The sequence below is a fragment of the Sus scrofa genome, chromosome 1 (assembly GCF_054392235.1).
Source record: "Sus scrofa isolate SSC_HxYL_T2T_F1_AM1 chromosome 1, Sscrofa_HxYL_maternal_Yorkshire_Landrace_v2.0, whole genome shotgun sequence".
NCBI lineage: Eukaryota > Metazoa > Chordata > Mammalia > Artiodactyla > Suidae > Sus > Sus scrofa.
In genome coordinates, this window is record NC_139383.1 from 206,743,756 (window position 1) to 206,766,543 (window position 22,788).

Genomic DNA, 22,788 nt, shown 5'->3' on the forward strand with positions numbered 1-22,788 from the left:
ATGAGGAATCCAAACTGGTGTCTGACTGTATAGGCTTTTCATTTATGTTGACCCTTCTTCCCTGTACTCATCTTGTATATCCCGCTTTACTTAAATGCCAGTAAAATGTATTCACCATTTTCCATGTGTAAACACGGGATGTGGACCTAGATGGGGCTAATCCTTGTCCATGCTCCCTCCCCAGAGACACTGAAATGGGACATGTACTGGTTTGCAGTTTGTCCCTGTCAGCTGAGTCACAATGCGGAAGGAGCCTTGCTCACCCTTTATCACCCCCCACCCCACCCCCAACTAATTATTAGAATATGTCTGAACTCATGCTGGCCCCTGGTGGTAGGAAAATAGACTTGAAAGTCAGTGGCCTAGATTAGATTTCCTTCCATTTTATTAACTCAGCTTAGCCAACTTTCTTAACCCCTCGAAGCCTCCATTCCTTGACTGTAAAAAGGGACAATAAAATGCCCACATTAGATTACCCTGCAAGTTGTAGTGAGATAATCCACATAAGTTCTCAGTGACGGACCTGTTGTAACTGCTCGTGTTACTTGTTTTTGTTGAGCAGGTAGCATTAACAGTTTTTATAGCACAGTTACTGTTGCTACAGTTACTTTGGAACAAAGTTCTAAAAAATTTTTCTCTTTCATTTGACAGTTAATTCATACTTCAGTTGTGGACACGACGGTTATGTTTCCACATCGGCTAGGCTTGCCTCACAAAAGATCCCTTAAGAGTCTAGTGGCTGACTACCTACAGAGAATCATTCAGGATGATGGTAAGAGCTTGCTTGTTCATGATAAATATCAGGATCCTAAGTCGGACTTGACTGAATAAATCATGAGGTTCATGGTAAAGATCTATTCTTTGAAATGTTTCCCTGTAGGTTCTTTCCTGGGTAAAGAATCCTAAACTTTTGCTTAAGTAAAATGTGTTTTATGCCTATGACCTGGTATCATTTTAGATGCTCCAGAGGCATCAAAAGAGCAATTAAACTGAGAATGGTGACCAGATCATGGTTTGGCAAGTGGCCTGGCCTTTGAATTTATGCATGAAATCTTTGTTGGTGTGGAGATCTAATTCCATCCTAAATTTTGCTGTGTACTTCTTTTCATATGTGATTTTCACTAAACATAAATGAGATTTTTTAATTGATTGGGCCAAAGTTATCTCACCCAGGGTAAATAGTGTATGTGTGCTATAAGAAGTATAACTCAAATTCAGTCGGTTCATTATGCATGCACTTGCTCTGTCCTAGATTGGTAGATATTGCTTTCAGAACTTTTTTGTTTTTGGTTTTTCTGATGAAAAATACCCAACATTAAACAAGTTACTCAGATACAACAAGCACAGCCTCCAGCTACCCTGTTAGTGGCATTGCTAAACGCACAGTTTAGCAGAGCCTGGCTTGGAATGGAGGTTAGTTACTCCATGCATTTGTGCATGTCCACATAGACCCCTCTTTCGCACAAGATAGAACATTAATTTAGATGATGTTAAAATTATATTATAATGCTATATATTCTACAGATATTTAAGATATTGGATGTTCCTCAGATCATTGTACAATTTATTGTACAAAATACAGACTTTATCTTACAGTCTTTATTTTTCATTCTATGTTTATTAGATACTAACCAATATGGTCTTTATTCTTGGATTCCCTGTCTATTAGATCCATCTTGCAGAGGATCTTTTTTTTTTAACACCTGCTTTTTTTTAAAAAAAATCATATCTCAAATTCCCACAAAACTCTATTATAAAATCTGTAATGTGTTCTACTGAAAATCTTTAACCACGGACATAAAAATATTTCACCTAACAACAAAAATACCCTATAGAAAACAAAGTCTTCTAAAAATAATACCACAATTCTCAGAATGACAGAAAGAAACAAAAATATTACACCATTTTAGAAGTGTGGGTCCTTCTCACTTAATCTCAGACATCATTTATTTTTTTCACCAGAACTGTGGGCTTGATATTTTGGGTAAATTTTATCTACTTTTTAAAACCATGTCATCTTGTATCTAAAGTCACTCTTTGTCTAGAAAGGTACTTTTTCTAGCATCTCTTATTTCTGGCTTCTTGTCAGATCTCTGTTATTCAGTGGTATCTGTCATTTTGGGTTTTGTTGTTTTGTTTGTTTGTTTGCACCCGTGGCATATGGAGGTTCCTAGGCTAGGGGTCGAATCAGAGCTGTAGCCACTGGCCTACACCACAGCCACAGCAACGCCAGATCCGAGGTGCGTTTGCGACCTACACCCACAGCTTATGGCAACACCAGATCTTTAACCCACTGAGAGAGACCAGGGATCAAACCTGCATACCCATAGATGCTAGTCAGATTCTTTTCCACTGAGCCACAAAGGGAACTCCTGTCATTTTTTTTTTTTTGTCTTTTTGCTATTTTTTTTGGGGGGGGGCCACTCCCGTGGCATATGGAGGTTCCCAGGCTAGGGGTCTAATCGGAGCTGTAGCCACTGGCCTATGCCAGAGCCACAGCAATGCGGGATCCGAGCCGTGTCTGCAACCTACACCACAGCTCACGGCAACGCCAGATCGTTAACCCACTGAGCAGGGGCAGTGATCGAACCCGCAACCTCATGGTTCCTAGTCGGATTCGTTAACCGCTGTGCCACGACGGGAACTCCATCATTTTGTTGTTATATTTCCCTTAAAAAGAGATTCAAGTCTAGCTAGTCATAGCGTAATGACCATGTGACTGAGGACAGGCTATGTAGAACAGGGAGGTAATTGTTCATCTAGATTATGTAAAACATTTTAAAGCAACCAGTAGGAATTGCTCTAGATACAAAATAATGATATTTTGTTAAGTGACCAGTGTTAATTTTGTTACAAACTCGAAGCTTCATTTTGAGACCATCCATTGGGTAACAATGCAGATAGAGTTATGTCTAATGTGTTATTTTTATTCTATATGTTTTGGAGGTCACAATTCAAGTGAAAATGCAACTGCCTGCATGGAGCTTGTCCTCTGGAAGGTAAAAGATGACCTGAAAGGAAAGAAGTAATCATTTTACCCAAGAATATCTTAAATCTCCACATTGCTTCTGTGACTCCTTGGCCTCCACTGCTGGCAGTAGAGTTTGGTCTATAATTACATGAGGTTTCTTGACACTTTACTTTCAAAGAGAAGAGGAGAAGGAAAAGCATTGTTGAGGTTTATTTATACATTTTAAAGGTTAAATTTCCACAATATGGCTGGGAAGGGGTATGAGAAGGAATTAGGTTGTTTGGAATTTGACTCATCTTTGTAGATAGTATGTGAATAACAGTGGAAGATGGTTTAAAGTTGAAGTAATGGGTCCAGGACTTTGGAAAAAAAGTCATTTCTCCAGTTACCTAAATTTCTTTTTCTCTCTAAATACCTAGAACCATTATACTTCTTGGGGTTAAAAACATCTTTATCTAAAAAATTGTAGCAGTTTTCTTTAGCTAACCTATTTAGAAGCAGGGATTTTCCTCACAGAATATATGGAAGTAAATGTAAACTTTTCAGTGTGTTATCATAAAATTTTTGATCATTTGGCTATTGTGTGATGTGTTTTTTATGCATGTATGGCTACTTTGATTCATATCAACAACTCACCAATTTTTTTAAGGCATTGTTCTATGGATCTACCAATTCCAATACTAGAATTGTCTAATTCCTTTTAAGTGGTTGGTTCTTTCTTTCTTAATTGCTTGTTGATAATGTGGAAATGGCCTATGGAAACAATATGACGATTTGGTTTAACTATTGACCTTTGAGTAAGTGATCTTTAATGTTAAGGCTGTTAACATGCTACAAAACTACACAGGTTTCTTTGACCATATTATGGATGAGTCAGAGAGATGAGTTATCATGTGGTCTCCATGCCAGGAATAAATTGGTGGCCTTCTGACAGTTGTGATGTGTCCTCAGCAATCACACCTCAAGTTTTGTTGCCTTGGTATTTTGAATTTACAAGTGAATCTTAAGTATCACTGAATACCTTTTTCTTGCTACCCCAAGGACTTCTTCAGCCATCTCTCTCTTGTACTCGACATGAAGGAAATTCATAATGATGTAAGTTTAAATTATTTTAAATAGATATAATCAAGAAGGTTAAGCTATTATAGAAAAAGCAGCTGTTGTTGTATATTCCAAAGAACATGCAAAATTTGAATACATAATCTAAATTTTCAGATCATCCGTGTTCAGTTCTGTGTACATGCAAACCAGAAGTTGTCAGGAGTATCATCACAACATCTGGATGAAAAGCAAAAAGGAACTAATATACAGAAAGTGTTTCGGAGAAATACAGTTTCCTGGTCATTGCTGATATGCATAAATTTGAGCAGACGGCAGGAATATGGAATTTTATGCAATATGTTGAACTATTAACATTGCAACACAGTTAAAAGGGATTCTTAAGCCTAATGTCAGTGATGCAAGAAAGCGTGTTAGACAGTAGAATATTTCTGGAAGATGTTTCTCATCTTGTGAGCTTAAGATACTTTCTTGAAGGTATAACCCAGACATTTGGCAATATCTCTGAGACACATTCCTGGACCAAAAGTGAGTAGGCAAGACATTTATTTACTTACTGTATGATCTCAGTGCAACATGTGCCTACAATATAAATGGTAAACTCATAACTGATGAAAACAAACTTTTTACAATGTGCAATACACGTAGGGATGTTAATTTGATAGGATAAATGTCACATGTCTCCCAAAATATAACTCCACGATTCCCATTTTAATTTCTTAATAAACACATCAATGTTATCAGAGAAACTAAAACTAAATCCTATTAATTTATGGAACTTATACTTCTCTATAAGCTCTAAGGCTTCTATGGAATGAGATTTAAGTCTGTTTTTCAGTGTTAGCATTCTGGACCAACTTGTGGGCTCAGAAAACACATGACAAAGATGTCAGATTACCAAATGAAATTGAGATGGCTTCTACAGGTGAGGGAAGAAGTTTAGAGAGAGAAGAATCTCTTTGATACCACTTAGGTGAACTTTTAAGTAACTTAAATCCATGTCCTGTTAGAACTCATTCACTTCCCCTACTTTTCTCACCTGTGCTGTCAGGGTCAGCATTAGGTTTCTTAACAAAATTTTCTTCTACCTTCATTATATAGGTAAATATCAAAAATATCCAGGCTAACAATGAGTTATGCACTACATTAATTGTACTCTCACACCTTCCTATAAAGTCCATGTTTTAGAAAAATATATTATTGCATATGAAACCACGAACAGGCATTCTGAGTCCAGCACATTCTTACTCAAAACAGTATATACAGTCCTAGTAGAGTCAGAGTGTACTATAGATTCACACACAGAGGTCTTATGGAGAAAGTCCCAGACAGACAGCAATCTATATACATGTCCATATTCTATGTCACCTCTCTGGGCAGAGGCTGGCTGGCTTGGCATCCAGGTATCACGGGTCTCTCATGCCAGTGAAAGGGAGACAGAATATATATAGATAAAAGATGGGCTGTCCTAGGCTGCTTCTTCAGCAGAACAGTCAATTCCTGCGTAGGTAAACTTCTCATAAAGCGTGGTATTCACGTAGGTCTGGAAGAACAAGAGTGGTTCAGAGACACAGGCAGCCTCCCTCCTGCCTCCTTGGGGTGGGGGGGGGGCAGTTACAGCAATACTTAATAATACTAGTTTCCTTAGCTTTTTTTTACCCAGACAGATGTCAGGGGGATGTTATTCTGTCCTCAGTCTCTCTGCTCTGTTTGACAGTTTTCTTCTACAAGTAAGATTGCTTGCTCTCACTTTATCATTCCCCTGGTTTCTCCTTCTCAAAGTCTCACATTGGTCCGTCCTGTACCCAGCATCCGCCATGGCCCCTTCCTCTGGCTGCTTCTCATCCTCACCACCCCCCACTGTTGATCTCATCCACATCTCTGGTTTAATTACCAACTAGGTTTTGATGACTTTCAAAATCTATGTCCCTAGCCTAGATCTGTATAGTCAACCACTTTCTAGAAATTTTTTATAGAATTCCTGACCCTCCCCTTAGTAACCTCTAGACCCTACTCTGTTGTCTTTTGGGCATGGCACTTTCTCCTCTCTTAAATCTCTTTCTTATTTTAATTTCTATAAAATTAAAGGGCCAGGCTATATGACCGATGAGATTTAAGATTCCTTCTAGCTCAAATAAGCCAGTTCAATATGTTGTTGTACTCTATGTGACTATACCTTATATAAAAATCAATACGCCCTCCAAAATTGTAACTTAGCCACAGTGGACACATGAGAAATTCCACTTAAAGAATCCCTGCTTTGGCCTCCATACTCACCTTTCGTTCTTCTAACATCCTGTTCAAGGACACCAAGATCTGGGCAAATGAGGGCCTTTCATAAGGCTTCTCCCGCCAGCATTGTCTCATAAGATCATACCTTTGAAAATAAAGAGTGGAAGGGTTAACTCTATGACTGTGCTTCAGTCCTGGGCATGGTCTGGTATAGGGTATATAGAATAAAGAGAAAGTAGCCACCCAATGCATGGTCATCATCTTAGCCAGCAGAAGACTAAGATACACTCCTAGGAAGTTTCTATCAGGCCTCCCACCTCCTCATCCAAGTCTCCTTTCTTCTCCCAGTAGATCTAGCACCTACTCTGGGTGCCATTCCCAAGGGATCTTGGTCTCAGCTATTCTGATCATCAAGAAAGAACTGAGTTATGTGTCTAGGGACGCATATCCCTCAGAATACCATACCTCTTAAAATGCTAGGGTTTCATTTTTTAAAAAATGGCTCCATGCTCAAATAATTTTGCACAATGCCACCTATTGCATTTCCTTCTTATCGGCATAGTAAAATCTGAATACGTCATTCCATTAAAAACAAACAACCTTCTTAACTGAGCTTAGCATAGAAGCTTCCATAACATAACTGACTGCATAACTCTTTCCACTTGTATCATTCATTTACATCTTGATGTTCCGTGAACATGGTTCAGGAAGTGCTGATCTAAAGTGGTACTTTCTCAAACATGGCCGGAATGACTTGTATTATTAAGATGTGGATTCCTGGGACCCACCATAGACCTACAGAATCATTATGTCTCAGAGTGGGGCTCAAGATTTTATCTGCTGAACAAGGGCCTCCGGGGAGACTTATGTGCACAGCAGCCTCTCTGAGGTGTTAGAGAGTCTAGAACTGTCTGTACTTTAACAGGAGTTTTATAATGGCTGAAAATACCATTCCCTATGGAATGAATCTCAAAAGGTAGGTCAAATATGTCCAGTTTCCCCAGGATGGTCTCTTCTACCATATGGTACATACATCTCTTGTACTATAACATAATGGCACCCTCTTTCCCTCTTAGAAGTGGCTTGGATTGGACTATAAGTGACTTACTTGGCCTGGATCATTGCACTCTTCAGATCATGCCAGTTAGCAACAATATCAGCTAGTTCTAGAAAGGGCAGTATGGTTGAAGATACACCTTCTTCCTCTGGGAAGAACACTTATTCTTGGAAAATAATCCTCATAGAAGCAAGATTTTTATGAAGAAAAATCTATTTTCCTTAGTGTAACTGCTCTGTACCTCTATCCCCAAAGTTATTCTTAAAGTTTCATACAATTTCCTCCAGGATAATTTCATGAATTTATTTCAGCTCTTTTCTGCTTGTGTTGCCCTTCCTCATTTCAACCTTAAGAGTCAACCAAGGATCATGACCTTAAATTCCTCCTGGATTTCTATGCCTGGAACTCTTAGTCCCTGCCCATCGCCTAACAGTTTAGTTTCAAGAATCCCCTTGTTTCTGACTTTTAGGGATCTCATGTGTGTGTGTGTACATTTAGGTAAATGTGTGTGTCATATATGTGCACATGTCAGATAGCTCCTTCATTAGTGTCAGTCCAAGAAATGTATGGGGTGGGGTTGGGGAGGTTAAGAAAAAGTGGCCCTCGGTGAGGCCTGACTTACACCTCATCATCACAGTTCAGGGGCTTCTCCAGTCTGTAGCCCTGGGGCAGCTTTTCATAGAGTTCTGCACACGTCATCCCACAGTAAGGGGTGCCACCTGGAAGACAGGAAACAGTGGGCCCTAAGCACCTCCCCCCGCCCAAGGCAGAATGCAGTGTCCCTTGCCCTGGGGCTCTAAGGCTGAGAGTCTGGGGGGAAGATGGGGGAGGATCACAGGACTCTGAGCATCCAGTGTGCTCTTCCTCTGGAGCAAAGCCACCACACATCAAAGCTGGACTTAGCTGCAGACAGCACTCCCATGGGGCCACTGCTTCAGTGCAATGACCCACTACAGGCTCCTTCCTTGCAGTGCTAATCCTCGCCCCCACGTCTGTCTACACACAGCACATCTGTTGTACCAATGACATTATCTTTTTGTTATTATAGTTGATTTACAATGTTTCTTCAAGTTCTGTTACACAGCAAAGTGACACAATCACATTTCCCTGTGCTGTACCTTTTTCCTAATTGAAAGTCTATATGGATATTATATAATTTCTATTTTACCTACAATAGATATTGTCCCAATTTTAATTATAAAAGCAATACATGTTTATTGTGAAAAATACAAAAAAGCATGAAGAAAAAAACTTTTTTTTTACCCTCTGTGTAATGTGTGCTTTTTATGAAACTGAGATTATAGTTAGTATACATGAAGTCTTTCTGGGTTTTGGCATACACGTTTTCACATGCTATTAAATGGCCTTTGAAAATGTGAGCTTTCCTGGTAGCATAATATACTATCTTAAAGTTGCAGAAGTAAGCTTGTGACAGCTCTGTGACATCTGCACACAAGCAGACACAACTGAGAATGAAGTTCACGACTACTAGGGGATTAGTATTAAATATGACATTAGATATAGGGCTTTCAAAAAAAAAAAAAAAGACCTATGGGATAAATACACTCATACATGGAAACCCCTAAGGTTCTTCTTCCCAGTGACATCTGGTGACACTGAGTACAAATGGACGTATACAGTGAAGGAGCACAGGAGCAGCCCACCCCCTTTGCCTAGAGCCTAACCTGGCAGGTAAACATGGGTACTCACCTAAGCTAACAATCTCCCACAGTAATACTCCATAGGACCATCTGCAGAAGGGACAAAAGAGAAACCATTGTTGGCCAGTCAACTTTCTGCCCCAAAAGCCAGGACACAGGAATCATCAGTTCCCTCCGCATCCCTAAGCCCTTTCCTCACACCCTAAGCAGGTAGCAAGGTGAGACAGTCCCCACTGCCTAGTCTGCCTTCTATCCCTGACGCCTCTGACCCCCAGAGGCTATTCTGGGTCACCTTTGTCAAATATATACTTTTCTGGGAAAAAAGAAACCCTCAGCAGTAAAAGGCTTACTTACACGTCGCTGTTGGTTGTATACACGCTGTAATTTAGTGACTCGATCGCCATCCAGCGCACAGGGAGCCTTCCCTGGAGAAAACAGTAAGAAGCTGCTTACACATGGGTGGGACCCCTTCGCAAAGCTGGGTTTGGCCTGAGGCTGGGGCCCACTTCTGTCCATGGGAGGTCCCCAGACAGAAGGCATGGCAGACTCGGGAATGGTTTTGTGCACGTGTGCTTTCAAATTCCAAGACCTGTACACAGTGTCAGCCCCACTTACCTGAAAGGGTCCCCACCACAGTTTCACATAAAAATAATAATGATCTGTGTGTGTGTGTGTCCATTCGGTAGTCATTCGGTGGTCCTCAGCTCTCAGAGGCATGCAGAGTTTTCAAAGGAGAGACAAGCATAGGTACAAAGAATTAAATGTGATTTGGGACAGGCTGAAGTGGTGTGAGGAGACCTGGTGCCTGGAGGAGATGGCAGAAGCCACTTGGGTTTGGTTCTAGAAGATGTGTAGGTACTATCAGGTTTGGTGGGGGAGGAAAGAGCATTTCAGGCCAAAGGGAGGAGTGTGCATATGTATCAGTAGAGAAGGCAGTAACTTCTAGCTGACACCATGTACCCTTGGTCAGGAGACAGGACGAAAGACACCCACCTTTGGGTGCCTGGCCCCTGACTTCCTCCACGTCATCCTCATTGCTTAGTTTACTGAGCCTAGGCTGGGAAAAATGGACTGGAAAATGTGAATTTTGACTTCTGGATTTTATTCCTAGTTTCCTCATATTCATTATGAATTTGTGCTCTCTTCCTCTCGACCCAGCCCAGGAATATATAAACCCTCTTAAGACATGGATCCCTCCCTCCTAGGGACTTGTCCATGATCTAACAGTGGCATTTCAACCCACTGGGTTAGCCAGTGGGTGGGGCAAGAGCAGAAGTTTTTAGGGGATTTTCCTGAGCCCCCCCCTCAAAACAGGTCAGGCATTCTCCCAGACCACCCTTCCATGAGACCAGCCCTGACCCAGACCCCAAGGATGATTCCTGAAGGTGCAATTCTCTCCCACTTCTTTGTTAACTGGTGGTATTTTGAAGCTCTTTTTGACCATAAATCCCAAATGGCCATCCTGTACCTTAAGGTTCAAGTATAAAAGTATCCTTTCTCAAGTCTATATCTTCAGTGTTCTCAACATGTACACCCCCTTCCTCTCTCTGTCCACCCCACCCTCATTTCCCACATATTAGTCTCTCTTCCCCTTCATAGCTCTTGTGCACCCCATCCCCATTTCTTACCTATTATTCTTTCTTTCCTTTCACAGCTACATTTCCTACTTAGTCTTTGCTCTTTTACTCCCAACCTACTGGCTTCTGACCTTATACCTCCTACCAATTTCCTTGTGCATTTTTTTATGTTCTTCTGATCTGACCTCTTTTGAGTCTGTCACTTCTGTCTGTCCCTACTGTTATCACCTTGGTGCAGACCACCACCATCTCCTGCCTGATGACAACCTCTCCACTGATCTCCCTGACTCTGGTTTCACTCCTTAATGACCTGGTCACCAGAAAATCAGAAAATCACTCTAAATGGCAAATCCAATCATGTGGTGCCTTTCCTTAAACTTCTTTAAGGTCCCTGTTGTCACAAGATCCCAAATCCTTGGCTGAGTCCTCATATATCTGGCATCCAAAGCTCTTCAAGACCTAATCCCCATTTCTTCCTCCAGCCTTGAATTTTTAACCTCTTCTTTTCTGCATCACTCTCCAGCCACATTGTATTCCTTAATCCCCCAAAGTCCCATGCTTTCCTTTGCCTCTCAGTTTTTATATATACTGCATTTCTTCACATTATCTAATGCATTCTCACATTGCCAATATCTATTTAACATTTAACATTGTGAAGTTTCAGTATTCTTCCTCTGAGTTCCCAAGGCTCCTGCACTGTCCTCATTCTCAGCACTTATCAACCATTACAATTATTCATCATGTCTATGAATTCTTTGAAAAAGACTGTTTCTGAATTATATCATCCTAAAGCTTAGCACAAACATGAGACATTGTGGTAATAAATAAATTGATGCTGAGGGGGATCAATCTATTAATCAATGATAGTATAACCCCAAATCACTTATGTCAGTTTGCAACACTTCCAGTATTAGAAGTGCCTAGGGGACTTTAAAAAAACTGATGCAGGGTCCCGTGCCCAGAATAAGTAAATCAGAATTTCTAAGGAGTAGGAGTCAGTATCTGCATGTTTTAAAAGTTTCCCATGTGATTCTGAGGCACAATGAAATTAGAAAATCTCTCTTTATAGGCCAGGGAACGTAGCCATTCTGCCCTCTGGTGGTATCTTGCTACACTGCACCCATCTTGCAAGGAGCTTGCTCCTCTCCCATCCCTTCCTTTTCTTCCCCTACCTTCACCCTGTCCTTTTGCTCCCAGACACTGTACTGCCACTGAACACTTATCTCTTCCACTGGAGACACACTTGAGCCCTAACTAGTGCTCTTCCTCTCTAAGCATCCCTCCTATGCTCCCCAAGATACAGAAATTCCTGCCCATTATGAAATGCCAAATAAATCAAACTTATCCTTGGAGTACTAAGGGAAACATCCAACTAAAACACATGGATCATGGGGCTAAACTGTGTTAACCTCTCCCCACCCCATCCAAGGTACTCCATCCCCCAAACATCAGAGTGAAGGAAGGTGAGGGATTCTGGGATGAAGATTAGATGATTCCAGGTGGTCCAGAGGAGTGGGAAAGCTGGAGGAGATGGGTGAGTGGTGGGTCCTGCTTCTTTGAGACCAGCCCAGCCCCTTCCCAGAAAAAGATCTAATTTGAGTTGGGGCAAATCTGAAAAGCTTAGGGGAAAAAAGTATTGCCTGGAACCCAGCCCTCAGGAAAGCACCTCTGGCTTCCAAAGGTGTCGATGTTGATAAGTACCCAGGACCAGGGGCATGGTAGTCTCTAAGAAGCAAAGGAGACCCACTTCAGACCCTCCTCCAAAAAAGGGAGTGGAAAGTTCCAAAATGGTTAAGTTCACTGTGATCGTAACTATGTAAAAGCATGTATGCTTATGGAAGGCAATAAGTAAAAAATTGTTTTTAAAATTGTGTCAAGGTAGTGAATTATGGGTAATTTCCTCTTGAAAGTGTTGTTGTTGTTGTTGTTTCAGGGCTGCACCTGTGGCATATGGAAGTTCCCAGGCTAGGGGTCAAATTTGAGCTGCAACTGCTGGCCTACACCACAGCCACAGCAACACAGGATCCGAGCTACATCTCATCCTACACCACAGCTCACAGCAATGCTGGATCCTTAATCCACTTAGTGAGGCCAGGGATCAAACCCACATTCCCATGGATACTAGTCATGTTTGTTACCACTTAGCCACAATGGGAACTCCTGAAAGTGTTCTTAAATTTTTTTCTGTGTTATCTTGTCAGTAACTAAAATAAGTGTATTGAAAAGAAAAGGAAACCTGAGCTTGAGAATAAATGCAGAAGCCTGAGCCTTGCTAGAAGGCAATCTGGTAACCACAAAAGTAAAAGGACCCTCTATATGTTATAGGAACTGGAGTCGTCCCAAGAAAGCTGAGCCCAAGTAATGTTCATCCAACCTAGATGGGGGAGTCATGCCAGTGGAATGGACCTACCCAACATGTGCCAAGACTACAGAGTATGTCACCCCCATGGCCCTGCACTGCCCACCTCTCAGGGAGAGCAGAGAGTGTTGGCAAGTTGTCAGCACAGCACTAATGTCCAGGGATGTGGCATTTCCAGGGCTTTATGATTCCAGGGTGGACAATAGCAGAATGAGTCCAGTTTCACTTTTCTAACATTGTGGTGAGGTTTGTCCAGGATCTTTTACTTGAAAATAAAGTATTACTGTTTAGAAGGCTAAGTATAATTAAGTTAAAGTGGAATAGATTGGGGCTTGAAGAGTAAGTAGAGAATTTTTAGCAAAGAGGGAAATCTTATATGAGCCTTTAGAAGTTATGAGTGTCTCTCTGGAGCATCCTTGTAATTTAGAAACCTCATTAATTTATTTCCTTGATGTTTTAGAAAGTGTGTTAAATGTCTTTTTTCCCCTCCTATGTTTGCTGTGGCATGAAAGGAAACTGTGGGAGCTCCCTGGAGGCTTCTGAGACCAGACCTCAGAATCTAGGCTGGATGCAGACCTGAGTCCCTACATCACTAGGTTTGCATGTTCAGTTACTTGGCCACATGTGACAAAGCCTTCATTGGTAAACATGGATGCCCCACCCCCACCCCCACCCCCCGCCAGCCCCAGTCTTTTTAGGAATCAAAACTTGGTATGTTTGCTGGGCTGGGGCATCTACTGGGGTAACTGGTCAGATGCCCCAGTCACCACAGACTGATGGAATTCAGGAGACGGAGGGGTGCCCTGGAAAGGATTTTGTCAGTGTTTGTTCTGAACTTACCATTGTCTTTTTCACATACACTTCTTGACCTCGGGACAATCCAAAGTCTGCTATTTTGGCTACATAGTTTTCACCAACTAAAATGTTCCTGGCGGCCAGGTCCCTGTGGATAAACTGAAATTTTTAAAAATATCATGTATTTTCAGCATCATATTTGCTTTTTAAACTTCATTTTGTTAGCACAAAGCCCTTGGGAAAGAGCTTTGGGAAATAGGATAGTATGAGAAGGGGTTTTAAAAAGTCACCAGAATCCAGTTCCTTTAAAGTTCCTCTCCTAAATGCCCAGTTAGTGGTTTCTGCAAAATCACCCACAAGTTCCTGGAGAAGCATTTCAGGAAGAAAAATCAGGTCGTGAAAAGCCTCTGCTATTGCAAATTATTTGGAGACAAAGCTAAGATCAGTGAAGGCACCTTACCAAATACATATGATGAGATTCATAGGCAAGTATATTGTCAGTGTTGTGCATTAAACTTGTATATAATAGGTAGACTATTAACAAAGAAATTAAAGTTAGGGAGATTGTAAGAAGGAATTAAGGAAGAGAGGTGGACTGAAAAAAATAAATAAAAGTCATACAAACTTATCTAAACTCTGATTCCAGAGAGAAGTGCAGAGGAAAGATGTCCAAAGCAAGTCCTCAGAACAAACCTGTTTTTGGCTCAAGTAGTCCATTCCACGGGCCACATCTGCTGCAAAATGGAGAAGCTGCTGGGAGGACAGCGTGGAGGCGGTGCTGTTGGCTATGGCGAACGCAGGGTCCGTCTCTAGCACTCGGCTCTTGCGCAGGAAGTCCAGGAGATTCCCATGGGGGGCGTACTCAATGGCCAGGTACAAGTAGCCTGTGGAGGAAGGGAGAAAGCATCACATTATCAGTGGCCCTAAACTGCTGGGATATTTCTGAGATGTGCTCTGGTCCTGGGGAATTCCTTCTAAAACTCCATTTTATCTAAAAGTAACACAGCAAGTGGGCCCAGCCTCAGTAACGATGGGGACAGGAGGAGGACAAGTGACCTCCTATGGTAATACTTGAGGAGGCCATGCTTGCACTCAGCATTCTCCTCCCCATCCCTCCCAAATGAGGACAAATGGAGAGAGCTTCCTAAATGTTTTCACCTACTGCGTATTAGTAGTAGAATGAAAGCAAAGTGTTCGCTTCTGGGTGATCTAAGACAGCTAGCTACATCATATTTTATTTTTTATTTAATGTAGATCAAAAATCCAATATGAGCCAGCCATGTTAGTATCTATCTTTTATTGAAGTTAATTTTTTAAATAGCTTTTTAAAAATTATTAAATATCCATACCAGAAGGAACCATACCAGCTAACTTTCATTCTTCTGCCTTTTACTCCTCCCCAAAATTCATACTAAGTCACCATATTGCTGAGTAGGTCATTTGGTCAGCAGAGTCTAGTGTCAGGGCAATCACTTAACAGAAACCAGACAACTCGACCTTTTCAGAAAAAAAATAAAACTTCCTAGAAGAAATTATGGTCCATTGTCTTATTTTTATTTCAAATTATTTTTCTTTTTTAATAAAATATATATAATCTGTTTTGATAAAAAATATATTGATCTCTAGAGTCAATGAAAAGTGAAGTGGTCTTACTGTCGTTTTTTTTTTAGGGCCACACCTGCAGCATATGGAAGTTTCAGGGCTAGGGGTAGAATTGGAGCTGTAGCCGGCCTATTCCACAGTCACAGCAACACAGAATCCAAGCCTCATCTGTAACCTACACCATAGCTCAGGGCAGCACTGGATACTTAAACCACTGGGCAAGGCCAGGGATCAAACCTGAATCTTCATGGATGCTAGTCAGGTTCATTACTGCTGAGCCACAATGGAAACTCCATGGTGCTACTGTCTTTTAATGATTTATTATTACTTTTTTTTTTTTTTTTTTTTTTTTTTTTGCTTTTTAGGGATGTGCTTACAGCATATGGAGGTTCCCATGCTAGGGGTCTAATCAGAGCTACAGTTGCTGGCCACAGCCACAGATATAGTAACACCAGATCTGAGCTGAGTCTGTGACCTACACCATAGCTCACAGCAATGCTGGATACTCAACCCATTGAGTGAGGCCAGGGATCAACCCCACAACCTCATGGTTCCTAGTCAGATTTGTTTCTGCTGCACCATGACAGGAACTCCTAAAGTTGAATTATTTAATACACATTTTTAGGTCAAATGAAATTAAGCTGCAAAGATATTCTAAGAAAATGAAATTCTTTTTTTTTTTTTGTCTTTTTTTTGCCTTTTCTAGGGCCGCTCCCATGGTATATGGAGGTTCCCAGCCTAGGGGCCGAATCGGAGCTGTAGCTGCCGGCCTACGCCACAACCGCAGCAACTCGGGATCCAAGCCACGTCTGCAACCTACACTATAGCTCATAGCAACGCCAGATCCTTAACCCACTGAGCAAGGCCAGGGATCGAACCCTCAACCTCATGGTTCCTAGTCGGATTCGTTAACCACTGAGCCACAATGGGAACTCCGAAGAAAATGAAATTCTTGCAAAAATTTTTTTGCCAGCACTGACTCCTATTGTACTATATAAGGAAAGATATACTTCAATTCTGGTATGAATGTGCTTTCTCACTTCTTTACTGAATTATAAATTTTAATAACCAACCAAAAAATGTGACAATACAGCAAAATTTAAAAGATATATGTTTTCTCTTGTTGAAGGGTTCTTTGTTTTGTTTTGTTTTTTGTTTTTTTTAAACTTTCATTTTACTGCTGTCCCATGATGATTACTGTTCTCAGGAAATAGCTCAAAAATAAATGTCATTTACTTCATTATTTAATCTAAAAGACATGATCTGGCTTTCATAATTACACCCTTATTGGATCACAGGATGATAGACTGTTTGAAATACCAGTATTTTTAGTTTAATAAATTGAGGAAAAGGAAATAGTCTCTTTTCCATTGTTGGTATTTGTGCTACAAAGTCAACAAGAGGTTGTCAAGTTTGGAAATAATTACTGTGTGGAGCTTTTTTGCTAGAGCAAATTTTTCCATGAGAAATGAAGTTTAAGCATAGATTTAGAATTACAAACCCAGGTAGCATGCATAGATGAACTCCTAGAAGATTTCTTTTTACCTACTTATTTACAGCTAATTATACACATTACAACAAGAAATTCTCAATAAATATTTGAACTAATAATATAAGTTGAACCTTAAGAGTACATATGACATAAGATAGTTGTAAGGCTTCAGGGTAATTGTACATGATATTGTTTTGTTTGGGATAAAAAACAAAATACTCTTAGATATAAGTTTATTATTATTTTAACCTAAGCATTATCAGTGCTTTCACATTATAGTAGGTCATCTGCATTCACAGATTTAACACTTATCAGTTACTTGAATCTGGAGGGAAAATTAAAAGGTAGGCAATGAGGAAGAACTGATGCACCACACTCTTCCAGGTGCTGAGGGCTCCCCTGATCCATCTAGTGGTAGCTGAGAAAACCTCTAGATTAGCAAGGGTCTGGGCAGGTAGGAGCCATGGTTATCTTTGGGCAGTAATAGGTGAACCACATCAGAGGCCACATGATTGAGCCATGGGACCTACCTTCAAAAAAATGCCAAATCTCAGCACAATCTATTAATGGGACCAGACATTCAGGCTGAAACTGCAACTTAAAAAAATAGGTAAGATTCTTAGATGACTATCTTTCCTAATTTCAATATGGAATGTGCCTGTTTCAAGAAAAAATAAAACTCTGGCAGAAAAAGACAGGAAAATCACATCTTACCACGATGTTCACACGCTCCCAAGAGATTGATGATATTTGGGTGGTGTCCAAGTTTACAAAGAACCTCTAGTTCCCCTGCAAAGTCCCTGTGGTCGTCCTTGGAAGCATATTCTGGGAAAAAAGTCAAGAGTAATAATCCCTTTCTATTATGCCTCTTCAGAAACAAATGTCCCCTCCCACTCTCCAGAACCTTCAGGTACACTCAGCCACAATTAGGTCTGGAAACCTCATAGAAATCAAAGAGATTATTTGAATGCAGAGTGCTTGGCACTTGGGCCGACACTTCTTTGCTGTTGGGGGCTGTCCTGTATATAGTAGGATCTTTAGCAGTATCTCTAATCTGACCCACTACATACCAGTAGCCCAACCAAAAGTATATCTGGACATTGCCAAAAGTTCCCCAAGGGGCAAAAAAAATCACCCCTAGTTGAGAATCACTGCTCTCAAGTTTTCTTTTTTAAGCTTTCAAATATCCAGGAAAATGGTTTGATAAAAGATGGAGCTGCCTCCCCTCTTAGACTCTGGCTCTCCCAACTAACTCTACCACCCAGACACAAACATGCTAAGGAATAAAACCAGAGTTTTAATGAAACATTGCCAGTGTACACACCTTGCTTTGTTATAATTTTATTTTGCTCTTTCATAAACCAGTCCTGCTAAAAAACTCATATCCCAATGACATTTTTATATAAGTTGCTTCATAGTTAGAAAACAGTTGCATTTCTTTCTGTTCTCCCCACTACCTCCCCACTGTTCTCCCCACTAGTACTTTTATCAGAGGGAAAGCCATTAATCAGGCTGATAGGAAGGCTCTTTGGTTGATGCACAGCTGGCTGATCAGCCCTAAGTCAGTGATAATGTGCTATGAGTGTTTTTTTAAAGAAATAACAGTGTGGGGAAAGGATGGGAGAGGGGAGCTGGTAGCTTGTGCATGCCTGAATATGCTTAGAAATTATGCAACAGTTCATTTGGGCTAAGAGTATCTGTAAGGCTGACTAGGAGGCAATTCCAAATAGAGTAATCATACCACAGGAGCCTAAGGGTCAATGCCTTGAGAGAATTTTTAAAACAATGCTCTTTATAATTAAGGTGCCCCCTTATATCAGTAAACTGCCCTCCTATGCAAGTATAACTCTTCCTGCAAAAATTTTCTGCCCTGGTGCCATGTTAAGCTATTTTACCTCTTCATATGGACCTGAGATAGATAACCAGCTCAAGTCAGATCCCAATAAAAACTGATGCTACAAAGTTCTATACTCTCTTTCCTCTCAATGCTTTTACTCCTCCATAAACCTCCCTGTGACTATAGTAGCAAAATGAAAAAGAGATTTCTGGATGCTAAGCAATGGGTATGAGCATGCATATACGTGTGTTTTGAAACATTACTATCTCTAAGCATAAATAATATTGTGTTGGTTTTGTTTTTTGACACAGTGCTTTCTAGCGATGTAGAAAGAAGCAATAGTTTAACAAGACTTAGGGTTAATTATCACCTTCAGCTCAATATGGAAGTCAAAAAGAAGAAAAACCCATCAGCAACCTCACAAAGTCCTATTATATTGCTGCCCAATATTTGTCATAATTACATTGCTGGCTCTAATACACCACTTTTCAAGCCTGTGTGCTGTAAAAATAACAATGCAGGATCATATGATAGTTCTATTTTTAGTTTTTGGAGAAAACTCCAAACTGTTTTCCATAGTGGTTTGGGCACCTATTCAGAGAAAACCATACTTTGTTTTTTTGCTTTTTTGTTTTTTTTGAAAACCATACTTTGAAAAGATACATGCATCTCAATGTTCATTGCATCACTATTTACAATAGCCAAGACATGGAAACAACCTAAATGTCCATCAACAGAGGAATGGACATACTGGAATATTACTATATTCACATATATATACATATATATATATATATAATATATATATACAATGGAATATTACTCATCCATAAAAAAGAAATAATGCCATCTGCAGCAACATGAATGGACCTAGAAACTATCATGCTAAGTGAAGTTAGAGAGCAAAAGACAAACATCATATGATATCACTTATATGTAGAAAGGATACAAATGAACTTATTTGCAGAACAGAAATGTCTCAGACTTTGAAAAACTTTTGGCTACCAAAGGGGACAGGTGAGAGGGTGGACGGGATGGACTAGGGGTTTGGGATTGGCATATGCACACTGAGGTATATGGAATGATTGACCAACAGAGACCTGCTCTATAGCACAGAGAACTCTACCCAGTATTCTGTGATAATCTATGTGAGAAAAGAATCTGAAAGAGAATGGATATGTGTATATGTATGACTGGATCACTTTGCTGTATAGCTGAAATCATCATGGCCTTGTAAATTAACTTACTATAATAAAACTTTTTTAAAAAGTAAAATAGTGCAGCTTCACAGTCAAGCCATGGACAAATTTCTGTTTCACACAGAAGAGGAGATAGCTGGTATGCCAGAGAACTAGTCATTCTGCTCTCTCAGAAGATCTTATTAAATGAGGAGGCATCAAACAGTTTTGAACACAACCAGAAAACATCTAGTTTTGTGGTTAGATCAATGATTTTCAAACTTGAGTGTACAGAAGAATTACTGAGAAAGTTTAAGAATGAAGATTTTCCCATACCACCCCCAGAAATTTGAATATAGTATAATTTGGGGTGGGAGAAACTCAAGTGCATGCATTTCTAACAATACATCCAGGAATATTGATGAAGATAATCCATGAAGATAGTGGTTTGCTAAGTGTGATTTCCAAATCCTCAGAATCAGCGCCACTTGGGAACTAATTAGAAATGCAAGTTCTCTGGCCCTGTGCCAGATTAACTCGAACAAAAACTGTAGAGTGGGATCCAAGCATCTGTTGTTTAACAAGCCTTCCAGGTGATTCAGATGCCTGCTCAATTTTGAGAACCCCTGCATTAAGAGAAACAATAATGCTCCCCAAAGTTAGCAGTGGATGGTAGAGAATCTGTATTCTCCCATCCCAAGGAATCGAGACAGTGGTGTTTAAATCGCTCATGCCTTCATGTTTACACCCTGACCCTATCACAGGCTGCCCTCAAAGGAAACACCACCTTCAGTTGCACTTAACAGCTATCTCTGACACTGAGCCAATTTTTTGTTTGACGAATATAAGACCTTAGAGGAAATATTCAACAGGAAGTCAAGTTATCCCACCCCCCACCCTAGTGAAATGCAGACTCAATCTGGCCAAGCACTGACCTTTCATTCTCTTGATGGCAGCGTCCATCCTTAACCCATCCTTCTTGATGCGAGCCTTAAGGACCTGGCCAAAATTACCCTCCCCAATCACATCTTGAAATTTGATGTCATTCCAGTCAAGCACTGGATAAATTGTAGGATCTGGGTTGTTTTTGGCCTTCCTGTTCAGGGCCAGAGTTCCTGAGTTGAACTGCACAGCTGGTTCTTCCCTCTAGAGAAATAGAAGGTTTGTGTTAGGATTTTTCATAATTTTAAGGTACGTAATACCTCCTCGCTTATACTCACAATAGGTGGGGAAAAAAAGAAATATTATATCCAATTCTAGACTGAAGAAAGAAATAGGGTTCATCCAACAGTCCCCCTCAAATGAAGTGGCTGCCTTTAGAGCTGCATGGGCACAATTCTGGACTTCAGTGGGAAAGCATGCCACAATCGATTAACTATGTCTGCAGAGGTGAGGGAGGGGAGAATAACAGTACGTATGCCACAATATAGCATGTCCCTGACTTAGTCATACTTGAGTTTCCACTCTGCTGTGGAATGAGCAGGTGTTAGTTTTGGTTTGGAAAAGAACTCAGAGATCCATCTAGACCAGTCAACAACATGCCTCTGTAAGAGCTTCCCTAACATCATCTTAGAATATTCTTGGCTCTTACTCAGTTTCTTCTACTTGTTCTAAAGCTCAGAATCTCTCAAGCCCATGCTGGTGAAGACCTTGGCCCCAGGATGACTAATGCTGAGGGCATAGCTCAACACAGTACCTGCTTTTCTCCTGAGTTTAAGAGGCTACTTATGGTATCATGACAAAGCACCAGTACCATGACCAGCTCCAGAACTCTCAACCCCCTTGCTACTCTCCAGTGACAGCCTGAATTGAGCCACTTCTGCCAAGGAGTTATATTACACTTTCCTTGTCCTCCACTGAAGGTAATCTCAGGGACTCATGTAGATGAAGTTATATACCTCACTTGGAATATGTAATTGTACTCACTGTTTTATAAAATTAATAAAGCTGGGTACAGATTAATTTTACAGAGCTTGAAACCACAAACAAGAGGAATATTCAGGCTATAGTATATCAAAGGGCTCAGATGGGGTGGCTATAGGTAAAGTATGAATTTGTAAACCTTTGTTACTGGCCAAAGTTCCTAGATGAAAGAAGGAGGCAGTTCCAAGTGCCATGAACTATGGTTGCAGACTGAAAGGTACACAGGAATGGAGATATACATGAATATATATATATATATATATATATATATATATATATAATTCACATGTATCTGAGGAATAATAGGGTTGACCTAACACTAGGATGACTATTCTCTTTTTGATGGGCAGTAGTTCTGCTTTAGGCTTGGTTTCCTGCATAATTTTTTTTTTTTTTTTGCTTTTTTTAGGGTCACACCTGCGGTACGTGGAGGTTCTCAGGCTAGGGGTCCAATCGGAGCTACAGCTGCCAACCTACACCAGAGCCACAGCAATGCCAGATCCAAGCCATGTCTGCAACTTACACCACAGCTAATGGCAATGCCAGATCCTTAAGTGAGCGAGGTCAGGGATCGAACCTGCATCCTCATGGATCCTAGTCAGGTTCGTTAACTGCTGGGCCATGACAGGAACTCCTCCTGCATAATTGTTAAGAGTAACTTCTTCACTCTCAGAATTGTTCCAATTTGGACAAGAAATTGTATTATAGTCATGCTAGTTGTCTCCCACTTCATAATGAAAGACAAAGAAAAGATGAAACTTGCCTAAGCGAAGTATCTGCTTTACAAGTAAATTTTCTGGCCCACATCTTTAAAATGAAGATACAGCAAATATGCGGACTTGCATTTAGTAGCTACTAGGAAGATGAGACACTACCACATTTTGGAAGGCTTGGGCCATTCTCCTTTGGACATTTGCCCTCTTCAACTGCAACATGATCAGAAAGGCCAAGAGCACTGTCAGGCAGGTCATTCCCGCTGAGCCAAGGATGGCTATAAGTAGCATCTTCCCACCTCCAAGGTCTGCTGGTGCTGTGCAGGAGAACA

The 22,788-nt window shown here is 40.6% G+C and overlaps 2 protein-coding genes across 9 annotated transcripts in view; one reads left to right on the forward strand and one right to left on the reverse strand.

Moving 5' to 3' along the window:
* The window catches only part of REXO6 (RNA exonuclease 6 (putative)), a 43,357-nt gene extending 39,809 nt beyond the window's left edge, over positions 1-3,548 (forward strand). For both annotated transcript variants that reach the window (XM_005660054.4, XM_005660055.4), the window contains exons 15-16: positions 652-772; positions 2,947-3,548. In XM_005660054.4, the coding sequence (XP_005660111.3) occupies positions 652-772; positions 2,947-3,029 (204 nt within the window). In that variant the 3' untranslated portion in view covers positions 3,030-3,548. The remainder of the gene's footprint in view (positions 1-651; positions 773-2,946) is intronic.
* Positions 3,549-4,559: 1,011 nt separating this feature from the next.
* TEK (TEK receptor tyrosine kinase) overlaps positions 4,560-22,788 on the reverse strand; it is a 112,439-nt gene continuing 94,210 nt past the window's right edge. For 4 of the 7 annotated variants that reach the window (XM_084983217.1, XM_021062669.2, XM_084983245.1 and 1 more), the window contains 10 exons: positions 22,619-22,773; positions 20,756-20,966; positions 17,520-17,630; positions 14,405-14,595; positions 13,757-13,870; positions 9,335-9,405; positions 9,030-9,070; positions 7,942-8,038; positions 6,308-6,407; positions 4,560-5,573 (listed from right to left, as the gene is read on the reverse strand). In XM_084983217.1, coding sequence (XP_084839343.1) covers positions 5,499-5,573; positions 6,308-6,407; positions 7,942-8,038; positions 9,030-9,070; positions 9,335-9,405; positions 13,757-13,870; positions 14,405-14,595; positions 17,520-17,630; positions 20,756-20,966; positions 22,619-22,773 — 1,166 coding nt within the window. In that variant the 3' untranslated portion in view covers positions 4,560-5,498. The remainder of the gene's footprint in view (positions 5,574-6,307; positions 6,408-7,941; positions 8,039-9,029; positions 9,071-9,334; positions 9,406-13,756; positions 13,871-14,404; positions 14,596-17,519; positions 17,631-20,755; positions 20,967-22,618; positions 22,774-22,788) is intronic. The other 3 variants (XM_021062688.2, XM_021062678.2, XM_084983255.1) reach the window with 1 other exon arrangement.